The sequence below is a fragment of the Malania oleifera genome, chromosome 2, assembly GCF_029873635.1.
Source record: "Malania oleifera isolate guangnan ecotype guangnan chromosome 2, ASM2987363v1, whole genome shotgun sequence".
Taxonomy (NCBI): Eukaryota; Viridiplantae; Streptophyta; class Magnoliopsida; order Santalales; family Ximeniaceae; genus Malania; species Malania oleifera.
In genome coordinates this window covers 26,211,922-26,232,220 of record NC_080418.1, presented here as the reverse complement: position 1 = coordinate 26,232,220, position 20,299 = coordinate 26,211,922, and the positions used below count along the sequence as shown (strand labels likewise).

Sequence of the window (20,299 nt, the reverse complement as noted above, 5' to 3'; positions counted from 1 at the left end):
TTACAATATTAAATTTAGTATATTAGCTTTGGTGCAATCCCAAGAGGGGGGGTGAATTGGGTATTTAAAATTTATCGCCTAAGTTAAACCAGATAAACAGTATTACCTAACCTAGGGTCTATCTATGCAAATGTAAACCTAATCATTCACAATATAACATACGTGCAGTAAGTAAATTTCAAAAATGTAAATGAACACGCACGATATGTTATCGAGGTTCAGCCAATAGTGCCTACGTCCTCGCCTCTAGCTCGCAAACCCGATGATTCCACTAATAGCTCACTTAAGGGTGGAGTGGCACCGATTACAACCAGGTCAAATTAACACAGGGCTGACCTCAACCTTAACTAGGTCAATTAGCAGGGTTGACCTCAACCTACACGCCTTAATAGGACGACGCACCTAACTTTCCTAACCGGGTCTAAGTCAATCCGGGACTATTCCAGGGCTAGTCTCCCTCTTCAGGCCCGTGCCTGGAAATATAACAGATGTGTATAAAATTTGTACACAGAATTATGCTTCTAGAAAAGCAGATGTGTGCTCCAATACAGCTCAATCAATAATGCAAGCACGAATGATATGTAGATATGCTCAGTGCTCTAATGTGTGCTAAACACTCAATCACGTATAAGCTTTCAGTTCAGATTTAGAGTGTATACCCAAGCAATATTTGAAACACACTATGTGAATAATACAATATCAGATCAGGGTTTTAAAATATGCTAAGCAAGTTCAAACAAACAAACTCAATACAATATTATAATATTCAAAGCACACTAGAGTTGTTTGAAGTACTAGCTTTTGAAAAGAATTTTTGCACACAAAATCTAGGTTTAGGTATCTTGCAATAACAATACAAGAACCACAACCCTCAGAGTTTTTCCACACTAAATTTATCAAATGAAATTGGTGGAAAAACCTTGATGCTAAACTCTCACAGAAAATCAATCGAACAATAATGTAATTGAGAGTTTTACCTACTGAGATCAAGCACAATAGCCTTAGAAAATACTCACAATGCTTGTAGAAATCAAGAGTGAGGAGTATGTGAGTGTTTGAAAGTATTATTTGGCTAATGAAAAGAATTTAGGTGTTGAGAGAATTTTTGTCTAATCAAGTTTGCTAATCCCCCACTAATTATGACAAATGATGGGCTATTTATAGAGAATGGAAGAATTATAGCCGTTGGGGACTTATTGGGCATTATTAGGAAAGTTTTAAATCATTTAAAAATAATTAATCCTGTTTAAAATATGTTTAACTGCAGTAAAAATCAGGGCAACCCGAGAGGTCCGGTCGACCAGAAATGTTTCGGTCGACCAAGTCTCATATGGTTCGATCGACTAGGGGAATATTGAACTAAGGGTTCGATCGACCAGGAGAAAGCGATTTCTCAATTTTCCAAGGTTCGATCGACCAGGCCATTTTGAACTGGCTGGTTCGATCGACCAAACCGCTGGAATTTCTCCCGAGGACCCTCCGGTCGACCAGTTAGTTGGAGTACAAAATGGGTCGGTCGACCAGATGGTCAAATTTTTTACCTAAGGAGGTTTCGGTCGACCAGGGCTTTTTGAACTACTTGATTCGGTCAACCAGGTGGTCAATGTGTTGATCAGAGAGGGTTTCGGTCGACCAGGGATTTTTGAACTATTCTAGTTCGGTCGACTAGGGCCTTGGTCAACTGTTGACCCAGGCCTGGTTCGGTCGACCAGGGCAGAATGAACTGCCTGGTTCGGTCGACCAAAAGTACACCAAGTGTGCATTTTGGTCCCATCTTGAAGCATACAAGCCCTATTCAAGTGCCTAACAAGTATATGTGAAAATGTGTGTGTCCTAGGGTCACTTGGGGTCCAATTTGGAAGACACCAAAAAAGTCCGGTGTCGGTCAACGAACGTTGACCGAAGGGTGTTCCCTAAGGTCTTTCTCTGGTCCGTGTAGGTACCTAAAGTCCAACTAAGGTCGATTTGAGCATACCTACCTATCATGCATGATGTAAATTACTACAAGCCATATGAGTGTACAGTCCATAATAAAATCACATCCCAGAATGAAGAAACTAAATAATAAATACAAATGCATCACAAGATTCTTCATTCATCGGCACGAACACCGCATGCCATCATGATAAGTCTTTTAGTCCTGAAGCGCGCACAAGGTGAACCTGCATGCAGTTCTCAGTACAACCATTAGTACCAAGAGTATTTGTCATTATCAAAACAGGGCGTGACCAATCAAGTCAACAGAGAAATAATTTAACACTTCTTTCAGAGGTTAAATATATTATTTAATATGGAGAATAAATGTTTCACCTCTTCAGGAAGTCAAATTTAACATTTCTTTGTGACGTTAAAAATATAGACAGGAAATTTAAATATATTGCTTCTTCAAGAGGACTATCTCTTCAGGAGATTTAAATACGTAAATGAGAAATTTAAATATATTGCCTCATCAGGAGGACTATCTTTTTAGGAGATATATATACGGAAGATTTAAATATATAGCCTCTTCAGGAGGACTATTATACCATCTCTTGTGGATATATATATAGGCAGTATAGAAATAAAACCAACCATTAAGGTTGTATAAATAGAAATAAAACCGTCCATTAAGGCGGTATATAAAAATATATTAGTCGGTTAGAGTCTCGTGAATTAAATAAGAACTAAAGAAATATGTCAACTGGTTAGAGTCTCATGCTGATAACATGTTATAAAAATGTAGAAGATAAATAGAAAATAAATAGAGACAAAACAAAAATTTTATGTGATTTGGCTATGCCTACTCCACGGGCGGATGTGATCAAAACTTCACTATCACGGGAGGAATGAGGAATTACAATAGGATATGAAATCGGTCTTATACAAGATATCTCTATCTCCTCTTTATCCTTTCTTCACTTTATCTCTCCTCTTTTCTTATCCTTACTATATGTCTACTTACATGGAAGCATCATATGTGTCCCAAATGAGAAGGCCAGGGTGCCATTTTATAGGGTAATATAGATAGCTAAGCATTTATTAGGGAAAAAATCAAAAGGGTGGAAGACAGGGTGACATACACTTTATAAGTACAAACATATGTGGCAGGTTCACATGAGACATGAATTAGTGTAGATATATAGGGTAGTTTCATAGTTGATACGAGGGACATCTACCTATATTTCATAACATTATACTACTTTTAAAAGCACAAATACTTTTTTTTTTTTGGTTGTACATTGTGACAGATTTTACATTGACAATACAATCCTTTAGAATACATTCTTTTAAAATTTAATTATTATTATGTCCTAATGGCAATTGAAAGGTTTCAAATTAAAATAAAGATTGTAGATCTTCCATATCCTTTTATTCTTAAAGACTTTGAAACTACCAATGACAATTAAAAAGTTTTAAACAATAATAAAGATTATAGATCTTCCATCTCCTTTGACCCTTAGAGGCATTGAATTCAGATTCATTATCTTACTTTATAGCCTCTTTGATTTCCTCATTGTTTGAATATTTTTATTGAGAAAGTTATTCACAAAGTGCTCCTTTGTTGTTGATCTACAACGATAGAGAATGTGCTAACTCTAACAAGTCTTCTATCGAGCATGCCCTCCTTCCCTTCCAATCTCCTCTCTTTTCCCTTGGTTTGTTGGTTGAAAAAATAATATAAAGGAAATGAAATAAATCTCCAATTAATATACATCAACATAATTGTTCTCTCCCTTCTATTTCTTAGATTTTTTTTCTAATTTTTGTCTTCTTCTTTTTTCGGTACATTCATTTAAGTGATATGGGAGCTTTTGGCTTTCATCTTGAGAAGAAATAATGATCATAACTAATGGTAGTAATAGATACACATTGGTGGTCATCTGAGAGGGCACAACGGTATGACATTCCATTTTTTATCAGTACTTTGTTATTATATAGAAGAAATAATCTCTACAAATAATTATTTATATTATGTTTGCTCAAGACATTTGTATGAGTTGATCTAAACGCTCTATTTTTTAATTATCCTTTCTTTTTAATTTTTTTTCTTGATGTATTATTATTTTAACATACATATGTGTTTTGAGTGTTGAATTTGTGTTTTTAGATTTCATTTTTCCATCTCCTCCCATTGACTATATCTAGGGATCTTTTTGTTAATTTTTTTTTTTTCATTTTTTTTTTCATTTACACTTCTAGGTTGTCAAGAATATAGTTAAATTTTGAGACGTCAATTTGTTCCTTTGGTGTCAATCTTTCTTGAGGTTAAATATTTCTTCAAGTATTTATTGACGTTGTTTGTTTTGTTACCAAAAAAAAAAAAAATCGTAATATTAACATGTTTTTAATTATTATGAATTTGGAGGATTTATAAGATTGCACGTAGAACTTCATATACTTCTATTTGATATTATTGCTTTTGATATTTTTAATCATTATGTTTACTTCATTAATGCTTGCAAATCTTTTAATATTTTTTTCACCACTGGGTTGCCCTCAATAATTTTTGTAATGTCTTTGTCTAAAATCATTGTCTACATATGCTATTTTCCTAAACTTTTTCTATCTCATTAGGTCTATACTTATTTATCAATTTAATCTTAACTCTCATAATGGACAAGTAGGTGGAGAAGGTTTAAATGCATTTTTTCTATGGAATATGTAAATTTCATATATTTTTTGTCTAACTTTTTTATCGTCTCCTCAAATCTAATTGTAATAAAGTGAGTTTTATTCTTATATTTACTTTTATGTCTTATATTTGAAAACCAAAAAGAAACTAAAAGTAAGAAACAAAATTAAAAGCCAAAAACTAGTAGTCCATTTCGTTAATATTTCTAAAACCAAAAAAATTAAGCCTAATTGAATTTTTTTTTCTTTTGAAATATTAATAATACAAAATAATAAAAATTAGATTAATCATGTAATTATTAAAATTATTTTACTTAATTGTTGTACTTCAAAACTTACTTTTTAGAAGCTATAAGAAAAATTTTGTTGCCCATGACAATTACAAACAATTAATTTTTTAAAAATGGTTTTATTATTTTTTAAAATTTTATGATTATTCTAATAATATTTTAAATTTATAATTAAAATTTACGATAAAATGTATGATTTAACGTACAAAGTTAATGCTAGTAGAAAACTAGTAATATAAAAAAAATATGTTGTCTACGTAAAAATAACAATATAAATCAAAAAATCGAAATGATAGTAAGACACTTAGCTACCTTTTTGACTATTGAATGCGAAGTATGTAATGTGCATAAGATAAATCAAGCTGACGCAAGATATCTTGTAAAAAATATCCTAATGAGGGAAGAGTAATTGAGACTTTTCTATATTGAATTTTGTATTTGAATATGAAAAGTGTGCAAGAAAAAAAATTATGGAAGATGGACTATCTCCCTTTCGTTATCTAGACTTTCTATACAATCTCTGTTTTCTTAAAACTAAATATTAATATGAATATTTTTGAAAATATTTTTCTACATCTTGAGCCAAACATGTCATATGTGTTTCATTTTGTTAGGTTTTTTTAAAAAATGAAATAAAAAAAATTGAAAAAACATGTAAGTGGATATTTTTTTGCAGTGCACTAAAAACATGTCATAGGTGTAGAGACCCGGAAAATAGAAATGATAAGAAAAATAGAAGAAAAGAGGAAAATAATATGGTGAGGAGAAAATCGACGACGGTTTTCTGGAGTACTAAGAAAACCGTCAACGGTTTTGTATTTACCGCGGGCTGGTTACATGTAAAACGGTAAAAAGGGCGAGTTAAAACCCAAACCATCGACGGTTTTGTGAGGGGTGTAGAAAATCGTCGACGGTTTTCTCACTAGAACTGATTTTAAAGGGAAGTCCCGCGAGTTTCATTTGTAAAATCAAAAACAAAATCTCTCTCTCTCTCTCTCTCTCTCTCTCTCTCTCTCTCTCTCTCTCTCTCTCTCTCTCTCTCTCTCTCTCTGTAACGACCCAAAAAATAATGGTATTTAAATAATAAAAAGAAAGGGAAATGGAAACAAGAACAGAAGGAGGCAGTCGACGACGTTGCATTTTAGATAGGATAATCCCAAGAAATTTTCCAAGCCTCGTCGACGAACACAAGGGTTTCATCGACGAGGGTTCTTCAGGATCTCGTCGACGAAGTTCTGTCTCGTCAATGAGAAGATACTGAGAGAGGATTTTTAGAAGCCTAAAATTTATCGACGAGGGTTGAGGTTCGTCAACGAACTTTCTATAGGACTCGTTGACGAGGTGACGTGGCTCGTCGACGAATCCCGCAGTATAAATAGGGTTAAACGTGATTTTTCAGTTCATTTTCTACGCAGAACCTTTCTTTCTCTCATCCTTCGGTTTCTCTTCCTTCTCTCAAAGTTTTTGGGCCAAATTTCCGCTGGTTCGACGATCTAAAGCCACCACGACGCTCTTGGAAAAGTTATCTGCAAGTCTGTTGGAGCAAATCATCGGTGAGGCTGAGTTAGAAACCATCCCAAATCTCAGGTAAGGCTTTCCACTCGGTATTTGGTTATTTGAAAGTTGTAGAAAGTGTTGTACGCGTAGTAATACTAAACCTTAGTTATGGGGAATATTGTTTTTAGGGTGTTGAACGGGAAACCCTGCAGGTGAAGGAGTATTTCTCTTAAAGGCTTTTCAAGACTCAGGTAAGGGGATAAAGTAAGCTAGTATTTTATGAAAAATATGTATAATATATTAGCATTTGATTTCAGGGAAATAAATATATTTATATATGATTTATATTTGGGAAAATACTGTTGAAAATGATGGTATGTTAAATATACGAAAAACCTATTTAGTGTGGCATGAGTAGAAATTGTTATGAAATACTGTTTTCTGGGAATGTGTTAATGATACGAATTTTTATAATGGAAAACCGGCGTACGAGTCGAGATTTTGATATATTTGTCAGCATACAGGCTGAGCTATGTATGTAATTTGTCGGTGTACTGGCCGTGCTATGGATATGATTTGTCAGCGTACAGGCTGAGCTATGGATATGTTTGCCAGCGTACGGGCCGAGTTATGGAAATGATTTTCCAGCGTACGGGCTGTGCTATGGATATGATTTGCCGGCGCATAGGCCGAGCTATAGTAAAATGTGAAATACTGGCATACGGGCCAATGATTTTCATGATATACATATATATGCAAAATGAGATGATTGATTTGATAATTAATGATATGAAATATCCATGCATCACAGTTTCAGTATATGTTATATGATATCAGAACCTAGTTGGTTTTATCTAGACTAACACTTGCATGGTACCGTTGCTATGTGCCCATGGTCATCATGATCATGATATTTGTGTTAACGTCGCTATACGGAGTGGTGTGAGATTGGATGGTCGATGTGATTTTTAAGAAGTGTGTGAGCGCCCCTAGTGTACAAACCAGGTCTGGCAGACCCATCTGACTTACAGAATGTACTCTTGACTTGAACTATTGACAAGTCCCACCTTTGGGCCACACGACCCAGTCATATAGGGGTAATACATGACAACAACTAACTAACCTACCAGGATTGTTTTCGTATTATTATTTATACGAGATGAATTATGCTATGGAAACCATTATGTTCTGCCATGTTTGATTATACATGTTTTCCCAAAAATGATGTATATACAGTTTTATTGGTTATATTTATGATTATATGTATATCACAGAAATTCTCATGTTGTCACACACTAGTGTTAGTTTATCTCCCTTACTGAGAGGTGTCTCATCCCAAAATTTTATAAACATTTCAGGAGCCCCTGATAGGAGAGCGGGTCTAGTACGGTAGATCTGCCCTTCCAAAAGGGTAAGTGTTTTGATAGGGTCAGATGTATTTTGTGGGATGGCCCTAAGATATCTTTTGGGTTGTGTACTATGTGTATATAAATACAGTGGTTGTAGTAACTCTGGTATTGTGATGTATGGTATAATGAGGTGTTTATGATTTATGTTTCCTGCTGCTTAGGCTTCCGCTCTGTGTTTCTTATGTATCCTTAGTACCCACAGGTCCAAGTGGATTATGATCTGCTGAGTTTTGTGATATTGATTTTATTATATATTATGAAAAAAAAAATGAGGAAGTTAAGCAGGTCATCATAGTTTGGTATCAGAGCCTAGGTTACTAGGTTTTGTAAACTTTAGAATGCAGCAGAAATAATACCAAAGTATAGGAAATGATTTAAGGTTGTTCTACAGTCTAAAGATAGGACTTCCGTGGTAGTTTCTGTGTTTTTCCTAGGGTGATGATTTTAGGAAAATCATTGTAAGCTTTTGTCGGGTTGTGTTCCTAGAATGTAGGACTGGGGATTAGAAATAAGTTGGGAATGATAAGATAAGTGGTGAGGTTAGGTGGGTAAATTACGAGGATAGGATTTCTAAGTTACATTTGTTATTTTTCAAGATGGATCCATGAGGAAGTAGTGCCCATGCAAGTGGCAGTGATGGAGCAGGGCCATCAGGTGCAGACGGGATTGACTCTAATGCGGTATTACATAGCATGACTCAGCAGGTTATGGCTGAGATCGCTAGGAGCTCCAGGGAGCAGGGTGGTCCGCCGACAGGCCATGGGTGCACTATCGAGAAGTTTATGAAGATGAATCCTCCGGCCTTTTCAAGAGGAGTCAATCTTGCAGCCGCTGAGAACTGGATGTAGGAGATTGAGAAAGTTTTGGTAGTGCTACAATGTACGAAAGAACAGAAGGTCCTCTTCGCCACCAATAGATTGATAGGAGAGGCCGAAAGGTGGTGGATTGCGGTGAGAATCCTGGAGCAGCAGAGGGCGACTCTGATAGCCCTGACATGGGACCAGTTTAAAGAATTGTTCTTTGATAGATTTTTTCCAGCTACTACTAGGGAGGCTAAAGTAGAAGAGTTCTTGAGTCTGAAGTAGGGACAGCTATCCGTCTAGCAGTATGTGGTGCGTTTCATCGAGCTCTCTCGTTTCGCCTCGTATATTATTCTTGATGAAGTGAAGAAGGCGAGGCAGTTTGAGAGAGGCTTGAGGCGGAGTATATTCAAGCAGTTGGTGGTGCTGCGAATCTAGGACTTTACTGAGTTAGTTGACAGGGCAGCCTTGGTAGAGATTGGTGAGCGTTTGGATGCAAAGAAGCAGAGTCAGAGGAAGAGATCCGCATTTATCGGCTACCAGTTAGGTCATAGACCGGGTCAGTGGAGGAGAGGAAACCATGGCAAAGGGTGGAAGTAGAAGATGAGAGGACGCGAGGTGCAGGTAGGGTAGGGTCCTCCAGTCTGTTAAACTTGTGGTAGGAGACACTGGGGAGAGTGTCAAGCAAGAGGGGTGGGTGCTATTGCTGCGATAGATCGGGGCATATGGTGCGAGAGTGCCCTACCCCACCAGATGCAGCTCCAGCTCCCAGACTATTCCAGGGAGGTTATCAGGTGCCACGTGGGGGCCAACAGAGGAATACGGCTCTAGCTAGGGTGTTTACTTTGACGCTGGGTGAGGCTGAGATGGTAGGTGACGTGGTGATAGGTATGGTTAGTATGCTTTCTTTTAAAGTTATTGTATTGTTTGATTCAGGAGCTACACACTCGTTCGTGTCTTCGGTGTGTGTTAAACTATGTGGGACAGAAACACAGTTGTTGAATACTGAACTGTTAGTGTCTACATCGACTGGATCTGTAGTAAGATGTAGTAAAGTACTCCAGGGTTGTTCAATTGATATTCAATGGGAAATTCTATCTGCTGATTTGATAGTGTTAGATATGCATGGATTCGATGTGATCTTCGACATGGATTAGCTAGTAGCTAATTTTGATAGCATAGATTGCCAAGCACAAGAAGTGATATTTAGACCTCCGGGAAAAGCGAAATTCAGGTTTGTAGGATTGCAAGTGCAATCCCCGTCTCAGTTAGTTTTAGCTATCCAGGCCAGGAGACTACTGCTGAGTGGTTGTCAGGGGTTTGTGGCAGTTGTGAAGGAGATGTCAGGAAAGGAATTGAAACTTACTTGCATGCCTGTAGTAAAGGAATTTATAGATATTTTCCCAGATGAGTTACCAGGCTTGCCACCCGATCATGAGGTAGATTTCCCTATTGATCTACTTCCAGGTACAACGTCGATTTCTAAAGTACCTTACCAAATGGTGCCAGTGGAGTTGGAAGAATTGAAGAATTAGTTGCAAGATCTGCTTGATAAGAGCTTCATACGACCCAGTGTATCACCGTGGGGAGCTCCAGTTCAATTTGTGAAGAAGAAGGACAAGACTATCAGGATGTGTATAGATTATAGGGAGATTAATAAAGTGATAATCAAGAACAAGTATCCTTTACCCCATATCGACGATTTGTTTGACCAGCTCCAGGGTACACAGGTGTATTCGAAGATTGACCTCAGATTCGGCTATCATCAAGTGAAAGTGAAAGCCGAAGACGTCTTGAAAATGGCCTTTAGGACCAGGTACGGGCATTACGAGTTTCTTGTTATATCGTTTGGTTTAACGAATGCTCCTGCGGTATTTATGGACTTGATGAATAGAGTCTTCCACTAATACCTAGACCAGTTTGTCATTGTTTTTATTGATGATGTACTGGTCTATTCGAAGAGCTATGAGGAGCATGAGACGCACTTAAGGTAGGTTCTGCAGACGCTTCGGGAAAAGAAGTTATACGCAAAGTTCAGCAAATGCAACTTCTGGCTTGAGAAAATTGTGTTTTTGGGGCATGTAATCTTAGGAGACATTATTTCTGTGGATTCTAGTAAGGTTGAGGCCATGATGAATTGGGCTAGATCAAGGAACGTCCTGGAGATTAGGAGTTTCTTGGGGCTAGTTGGGTATTACCGTCGTTTTGTAGAGGGATTCTCGCAATTATTGGGGCCTCTGACATGACTGACTAGGAAGAATGCCAGATTTGAATGGGACGACAGTTGTGAGCAGAGTTTTCAGGAATTGAAGCAGAAGCTAGTCACAGCACCAGTACCGATCATCCCATCAGGGGGTGAGGGTTATACTATTTACAGTGATGCGTAATTGAAAGGACTTGACTGTGTATTGATACAACATGGCAAGGTAGTGGCGTATGCGTCCAAACAGTTAAAGTAGTATGAAAAGAACTACCCTACCTATGATCTTGAGTTGGCTGCAGTTGTACACGCATTGAAGATTTGGAGACATTATCTATATGGCGAGCGGTGTGAGATCTTTTCCGACCATAAGAGTTTAAAGTACTTTTTCACGCAGAAGAAATTGAATATGAGGCAGAGAAGGTGGTTAGAGTTGATTAAGGATTTTGACTATATTATCAGTTACCACCCAGGGAAAGCAAACGTGGTAGCTGATGCATTGAGCAGAAAGTATGGGGAATCAGCGTTGACGGCTATGGAGATCCAGCATTTGATCATAATGGATTTGAAGAGACTCGACATCGAATTAGTTGAAAATGGTTCTCAGGCTCACATTGCTAGATTAGTGGTGCAGCTTACTCTGCAAGAAATAATTAAAGCTGCTCAGAATGAAGACCCAGAGATAGTAGAGGTGATGAATAGAGTACAGAATGGTCAGGGGGAGGAATTTAGTATTACAGACGATGGAGCTTTGTGGTTCCGTTCTAGATTATGCGTTCCTGCCGATACTGAGATTAGGAAGACTATTTTAGAGGAGGCTCACAGATCTTTGTATACAATTCATCTTGGTAGTACGAATATGTATAGGGATCTACGAGAGTCGTATTGGTGGAGTGGTATAAAGAGAGAGATCGCCGAGTATGTAACTCAGTGTCTGATGTGTCAGCAGATAAAAGTTGAGCACCAGAGGCCGGCAGGACAGTAGCAGCCATTATTTATTCTAGAGTGGAAGTGAGATCATATATCTATGGACTTCGTGTTAGGACTGCCGATGGCGTTACATGGTCAGAATGCCATCTGGGTGATTGTTGACCGTTTGACTAAGACTGCCCACTTTTACCTATCAAGATCAACTACTCCCTTAACCATTTGGCGGAGATTTACATTTAGGAGATAGTTCGTTTTCATGGGATGCCAGTATTGATTATATCAGATCAAGATTTGTGTTTTATGTCACGTTTTTAGAGGAGCTTGCAGGAAGCACTAGGGTCTCAGTTATCGTTTAACACGACATTCCATCCTCAGTCAAATGGGTAGACTGATAGGACGATATAGACATTAGAGGATATGCTCCGAGCATGTGTATTGGATTTTGGGGGTAGTTGGACTCAGTTCATACCGCTGGTGGAATTTGCGTATAATAACAGTTATCAGACTAGTATTGGCATGACACCATTTGAGGCTTTATACAGTAAGAGATGTCGTTTTCCTTTATTTTGGGATGAAGTGGGTGAGCAGCGAGTAGTGGGGCCAGAGCTTGTTCAACAAGCACGTGATAAGATTCGACTTATCAGAGACAAAATCAGTACAGCTCAGAGCCAACAGAAGAGTTATGCTGATAATTGCCTCAAGAATCTGAAATTTGATGTGGGTAATCATGTGTTTTTGACGATAGCTCCGTTGAAAGGGGTTATGAGGTTCGATAAGAAGGGTAAACTTAGTCCTAGGTTTATCGGTCCATTTGAAATTCTAGATAAAGTGGGACCGATAGCTTGTAGACTAGCTTTGCCACCTATGTTATTGAGGATCCATAACGTATTCCATGTTGCTATGTTGAGAAAATACGTCCCAGATTCTTCTCATATCATCGGTTATAGTGAATTAGAGCTCAGTGATTCACTGGTGTATGAGGAGGTACAAGTACAGATTTTGGATAGGAAAGTACAAGAGTTACGTAATAAGGATATTCCTCAGGTAAAAGTTTTGTGGAGGAATCATGCGATAGAAGAGGCTTTTTGGGAGTCTGAGGAGCAGATGAAGCAGAAGTACCCACAACTCTTTCAAGAAACTTAAGTAGTTAGGTAAGATTTTCTTTTGCAGGTACATGTAATGGTTTAATTAGTGTAGCATTTTAGTTTTGGGAGAATTTTTATTTTATATATGTAATCTCCCAGGACTCGGAATGTAACCACGGTATTCCTCCACCATAAGTGAGGGTAAGTAAGTAGACCCTTTTCCTGTTAAGGGATAATGAGTTACGTGAATAGTAAATTTTGAGGATGAAATTTTATAAGGAGGGGAGAATGTAATGACCCGAAGAATGATGGTTTTTAAAAATAAAAAGAAAGGGAAATGGAAACAGGAACAGAAGGAGGTAGTCGACTTCGTCGATGAACGCGAAGCGTTCATTGACGACGTTGCATTTTGGATAGGATAATCCCAAGAAATTTTCTAGGCCTTGTCGACGAACACAGGGGTTTCATCGACGAGAAGATATCAAGAGAGGATTTTTTGAAGCCTGAAATTCGTTGACGAGGGTTGAGGTTCGTCGACAAACTTTTTATAGGATTGGTTGACGAGGTGACGTGGCTTGTCGACGAATCCCGCAGTATAAATAGGGTTAAACGTGATTTTTCAGTTCATTTTCTGCACAGAACCTCTCTCTTTCTCATCCTTCGGTTTATCCTTCTTCTCTCTAAGTTTTTGGGCCGTATTTCCACCGATTCAACGATCTGAAGCCACCACGACGCTCTTGGAAAAGTTCTCTACAAGTCTGCCAGAGCGGATCATCGGTGGGGCTGAGTTGGAAACCATCCCAAATCCCGGGTAAGACTTTCTACTCAGTATTTGGTTATTTTACAGTTGTAGAAAGTGTTGTACGCGTAGTAATACTAAACTTTAGTTTTGGGGAATGTTATTTTTAGGGTGTTGAATAGGGAACCCTGTAGGTGAAGGAGTATTTCTCTTACAGGCTTTTCGGGACTCAAGTAAGGGGATAAACTAAGTTAGTATTTTATGAAAAGTATGTATAATATATTAGCATTTGATTTTAGGGAAATAAATATATTTATATATGATTTATATTTGGGAAAATACTGTTGAAAATGATGGTATGTTAAATATATGAAAAACCTGTTTAGTGTGGCATGTGTAGAAATTGTTATGAAATACTGTTTTCTGGGAATGTGTTAATGATATGGATTTTTATGATGGAAAACCAGCGTACGAGTCGAGATTTTGATATATTTGCTGGCGTACGAGCTGAGCTATGTATGTGATTTGCTGGCATATGGGGTGTGCTATGGATATGATTTGCCAGCGTACGAGTTGAGCTATGGATATGTTTGCCGGCATACGGGTCGAGCTATAGAAATGATTTGCCAGTGTACGAGTTGTGCTATGGATATATTTTGTCAGCATACGGGCCGAGCTATGGTAAAATGTGAAATACCGGCATACGGGCCGATGATTTTCGTGATATACGTATATATGCAAAATGAGATGATTGATTTGATAATTAATGATATGAAATATCCATGTATCACAGTTTCAATATATGTTATATGATATTAGAACTTGGTTGGCTTGGTCTAGGCTAGTACTTGCACGGTACGGTTGCTATGTGTCCATAGTCATTATGATCATGATATTTGTGTTAACGCCGCTGTATGAAGTGGTGTGAGATCGGATGGTCGATGTGGTTTTTAAGAAGTGTGTGAGTACCCCTAGTGTACGGACCAGGTCTAGCAGACCCATCTGACTTACAGACTGTACTCTTAACTTGGTAGTGGTCGGCCAACCATTGTTAAGTCCCGCCTTCGGGCCACACAACCTAGTCATGTGGGGGTAATACATGACAACAGCCAGCTAACCTACCAGAATTGTTTTCGTATTATTATTTATACGAGATGAATTATGCTATGGAAACCATTATGTTCTGCCATGTTTGATTATACGTGTTTTCCCAAAAATGATGTATATACAGTTTTACTGGTTATGTTTATGATTATATGTATATCACATAAATGCTCATGTTGTCACACACTAGTGTTAGTTTATTTCCCTTATTGAGAGGTGTCTCACCCAAAAATTTTATAAACATTTCAGGAGCCCCTAATAGGAGAGCGGGTAAAGCCCTGCTGGTCTAGTACGGTTGATCTGCCCTTCCAGAAGGGTAAGTGTTTTGATAGGGTAGAATGTATTTTATGGGATGACCCTAAGATATCTTTTGGGTTGTGCACTATGTGTATATAAATACAGTGGTTGTAGTAACTCTGGTATTGTGATGTATGATATAATGAGGTGTTTATGATTTATGTTTCCTGCTGCTTAGGCTTCTGCATTGTGTTTCCGATGTATCCCTAGTACCCACGAGTCCAGGTGGATTTATGATCTGCTAAGTTTTGTGATATTGACTTTATTATATAAAAAAAATGAGAAAATTAAGCAGGTCGTCACACACACACACACACACACACACTCACTCACTCTCTCTCTCTCTCTCTCTCTCTCTCTCTCTCTCTCTCTCTAAACCCTACGGCCCTAACCCCCTTCCCTATTCATTTTCGCTTGTTTTGACGATTTGAAGCTACCACAAAGTTCGTGGGGTGATTCTCTACAAATTAACCGAAGCGGATCATTGAGTTGGAGTTTCAGGACACCACTCCAAAACTAGGGTAAGTAAGGTATTTTAGGCTTTAATTGTTAATTTGGAGTATATGGGGCCTAGGAAATGCTAAACGGGAAATATTTTGGGGTTTAAGTTGATTAATTTGGGGAAAATGTAATTTCAAGGTTTTGAGCTTCGAACGCCATGGGGCGTGGATTTAGGGTTGTCAGCAGGCTTCTCAATAAGTCAAGTAAAGGGATAAATTAAGTTAGGTATTTTTAGGAAATTAATTATTGAATAAACAGTATTTGATTTAGAAAGGTATAAATGAACTAGTATATTTTTTGGGAATACTAATGTTGAACTAAGGAAACTTTAAAAAACAGAGTTAATATTATTTTGTCAGCAAAATATGTTTTTCCAGGCCAGATAATTTATTACAGAGTAGTACTCACTTGTGTGTGGCATGAATATAAATTTTACTGTAAATAATGGTATGTCACAATATTTTATGATTTCACAGTACAAGCATGATTTGACGATAGTTTTTAGAAAAACTATAAACAGTACAGAAATTATATTTCAGTATATTATGATATTCAGTCAACACAGATGTCGTGAACAAATTTATATATATATATATATAAATATATATATATATAACAATTTATTTAGAAATTATGACATGATGATAGATTTTATGCAAAAATATGAAATGACGTATGTTTCAGTTATATATTATATGAAATGTACTATATGTTATCAGAATCCCTGATGGACTAAGTATGTTATGAGCACGGTACCGTAACTAGTTAGCTAGATTAGACAGTGTAACCCCTATGTGCCGACTCGAGAAGTGTTGCGGAGAGTAGGATGGGTGGACCAGGTTGGTGTTAGCTGACAATGTAACCCCTGTGTGCCAACTCAAGAAGTGTTGTGGAGAGTAGGATGAACAGACTAGGTTAGTGCTAGCTAACAATGTAACCCTTGTGTGCTGATCTGAGAAGTGTTACGGAGAGTAGTATGGGCAGACCAGGTTGGTGATAGCCGACAGTGCAACCATAGTATTTAAAAAGTGTTGGGTCAGAGGCCGATTAGCCTCGAAGTATTGCGGAGAGTAGGATACCCACTGTGTGCTGACTCGACAAGTGTTGCAGAGAGTAGGATGGGCGGACCAGGTTGGGTGGGCAATCGTGCATAGTTATGTCATGTTTGACTTAGCCTGGTAGGCTAGCTAGAGTTAAGTCCAACCCACGAGTTGCACAACCTGAATCATGCGGGGTTAATTCATGATATACAGTTATCCATCCAGGGCATAATTTTAGTAATATATAGATATAATAGATGTTTTATATGTATACAGAAATTTAGTAAGATACAGTATGTTATGTTGATTAACGATTTATTTAGATTATGTATAGATATTCCTTACTTATCAGATATAGTTTATTATGAATAATAAATGTTTATAATACAATAATACTCATGTTACCACACACTGATATTAGTTTATTTCCCTTATTGAGAAATGTCTCACCCCAACAATACAAACATTTCAAGAAATCACGATAAACAAGCAGACCGAGCTTCGAGATGGAGGAGGCTGATAGTGTTACCCTGGTTGAAGGGTAAGTAGTTGGGTTGAAATCAAGATGAATTTTTGGAGGTATGACCCAAGATATTTATGGTTCTTTTTGGGATGTATATGTATATTTTGGTTATAGTAAAACTCTGCTAGTATATATAATGTTGAATAAATCATGGTTTCGCTGCTTAGTTGTCATGTATGAATGGACAGGTATATTCTCGATTTCCTTTGGGTTCCGGGTTAATTTAGTGTATGTTTTATGATATCAAAATAATAATAATAATAATAATAATTATTATTATTATTATTATTATGTGAAAAAAAATATGGCTGAGATTTTGGGCCGTTACAATAGGTCTTCTTGCATTTTGACTAAAAAGTGAAGGGAGAGTGATTTTTATAAGAAATGAATTCCGGTGGCACTAAAAATGTTTATAGAATAAGCTCATAAATTGATAATGCGCAATGATAACCGCGAGAGGGTTGCATTTTAAAATATATTAAAAATTCAAAATAAATTATAATGTCAAAATCCATGTCTTAAAAATAAGATAAGAAAATTAGAACAAATATTAAATTTATATATTGAATAAAAAATGGGTACAATCTCTATATATTTTATAATAAAGCAAAATGTCCTTTGATTCAATCTCCTTGAAAGTAACATTAGTAGATGAGGGGATATTCAGTTATGTAAGATAAATATTTCTATAGGACTCCAGAGAAAATGATCTAGATTTTAAGCTTTCAAAGGAGTATTCTTTTGACATATGGATCGATATTCTATTCCCACCCTTAGATCGCTCGGAGACCGGAGAAACCTCCAAGTTCAACATCTTTTCAGCAAAGAGATCAAGGGTTATGATATATTTTGGCCCAATCCCCTTGGCTTATTGAGAATCTTATAAGGCAAGGGCTCTCAATTTGTTGCAGTTGAGTGGACTTGCAAAAATAGAGTTGGTGGTGGTATTATTGTCATCGCCTGTAGATCCAGAAGTCATAAAAGGGTGCAATGAAATTCTTGTTGGCTTGATTCTTCATAGGTTCCATTAGGTCTGATGATGCATAATTTAAAGGAGTTAGAGATGAGAGGTAAAGTTGTCCCATCAGACATACTAGGAATTTTTTTTTGTGTCAAAATCCATGTCTTGAAAAATAAGACAAGAAAATTGGAACAAATATTTTGAATAAAATAATGGATACAATCTCTGTATATTTTACAATAAAGTAAAATGTCATCTGATTCAATACGTGTTGACCTCTTCCTTTCTCAAAACGTCCTCCTCTTTTTTTTTCTTATCTTTGGGGGTCCTCTTTTGAGAAGCTAACCTAGACTTTCATAGGCAAAGATTAGGGTTGGTAAAATTTCAAAAGCTCCCATGTATATGAAATTCGGGGTAATGAGCTAACTAACCATATTTAAATTACTTAATCCCATGTCACTTTGTTAAGCCCACTATTCATGAGATCCAATTTAATTTTTTTTATTAATTTGATCGCATTCGTATAATTGGCCAAATGTTTATATATATATATATATATATATATATATATTAATTTGACTAATTAAACCATTTTAAAAAAAATTTTTTTTTTCAAATTTTTATGTCTACACAAATATAAATAAACTTTGTAGCATTTGGAAAAAAAAGGAGATATTGAATTTGAGAGTTTTTTTTTTAAAATTTATTTTTAAAATTGAGTTGTTGATGTGGAAAGAAACATTTAGAAAATGGCGTGAAACACTCTATGCATTTTTCTATATTTTTATAAATAGTCAATATTTATAAGTTCATAAATTAATCTTCATTCATGAACATATATTTGAAAACTATAGACATTTTCCTTAAAAAAACTACAATTAATATTTTCTTTCTCAAATTTTTTTTCTTATTGACATAGTTCACCACTATCGAGTGGGCTTTCTTAGTGATCCAAAATACTATTAGTCCAAATGGCATGGTAAAAAGGCCCACTCAAAGTCCATAGCACCGAAAGGGGCAAATCAGACATTTGGCTTGAACTCTGCAAAACCCTAGCGTGCTATAACTCTCATTTCTTCTCCAGTTCTGTCTCTCTCCCTCTCTCACCCTACTACCATTGCAGGACGCAGGCAGTGAAATTTATCAGCACCAATGCCGCCTAAGTTTGACCCAAGTCAGGTGGTGGACGTCTACGTCCGAGTCACCGGCGGCGAGGTCGGGGCGGCGAGTTCACTGGCTCCGAAGATCGGACCGCTCGGTCTCTCTCCCAAGAAGATCGGAGAAGACATCGCCAAGGAGACGGCCAAGGACTGGAAGGGTCTCCGGGTCACCGTCAAGCTCACCGTCCAGAACCGCCAGGCCAAGGTATCCGTCGTCCCATCCGCCGCCGCTCTCGTTATCAAAGCCCTTAAAGAGCCTGAGCGCGACCGCAAGAAGACCAAGAACATCAAGCACTCCGGTAACATCGCCCTTGACGATGTCATCGAGATCGCTAGAGTCATGCGCCCGCGATCCATGGCCAAGGACCTCTCCGGCACCGTGAAGGAGATTCTCGGCACGTGCGTCTCCGTAGGCTGTACTGTCGACGGGAAGGATCCAAAAGATTTGCAGCAGGAGATTACCGAGGGCGATGTCGAGGTTCCACTAGATTGATTGCCAAGTGAGGAAGTTTATTTTTTTCTTTATTTTTTTTTTTAATTTTGATTTGGATGTTTGTTTTTGGAGTTTCCAGATTTTTGGGGCTTTCTTAAGATATATTTTATGTTTTGAGGAAATGACAAAACTTGGGGAGATGCGGCCAACATTTCCGACCCAAATGATATTTACATTTGCTCGTAAATTTTGGATAAATGTATGAGTTAATAGTTTTGGATTCGATAATTAGGCTGTCTCTTTTTGTGTGTGTTTCTATGATTGCCCAATCGTCTAATATTGAGATTGTTAGTTGGCAGTTGAGTTCATCTGGATAGCGTGTAGAATTCAAGTTCAGAAGTGTGTGTGAATTGGTTCATCTATCTGAAAAATGCATTTTGTTTATGACATTTTCATTTCAGCTTACTTGCAGTTAGGTGGATGCTCAGTATTTTGTCCCATTCGTGTAGCTGTAATTCATGTATAGCCAATATTCTCTGCAATCTTATCTTATCAAAATGGTTGAACCGGGATCTAAATACAGCTATGTTTTCTGTTATTGAATTTTTCAACTTATGATTAAAATGATTTTCCATCCTTTGTGTTACTAATGCATCCGACATTATTTTGTTCGAGCTTTTTGGTATATTAGATCTGATGACTGCTCTTCTAAAAATTGA

General features: G+C 37.2%; 1 protein-coding gene across 1 annotated transcript; it reads left to right on the top strand.

The window, feature by feature from the left end:
• Positions 1 to 18,945: 18,945 nt before the first annotated feature.
• On the top strand, positions 18,946 to 19,868 carry LOC131148943 (large ribosomal subunit protein uL11-like). The gene has a single exon (XM_058098923.1). It carries the CDS (start codon positions 19,140 to 19,142, stop codon positions 19,638 to 19,640), a length of 501 nt encoding a protein of 166 aa, XP_057954906.1. The 5' UTR covers positions 18,946 to 19,139; the 3' UTR covers positions 19,641 to 19,868.
• The last annotated feature ends 431 nt before the right edge of the window (positions 19,869 to 20,299 follow it).

Excerpts from the sequence above, each read along its gene's own strand:
- LOC131148943 (XM_058098923.1), top strand. The coding sequence starts at position 19,140 with ATGCCGCCTAAGTTTGACCCAAGTCAGGTGGTGGACGTCTACGTCCGA.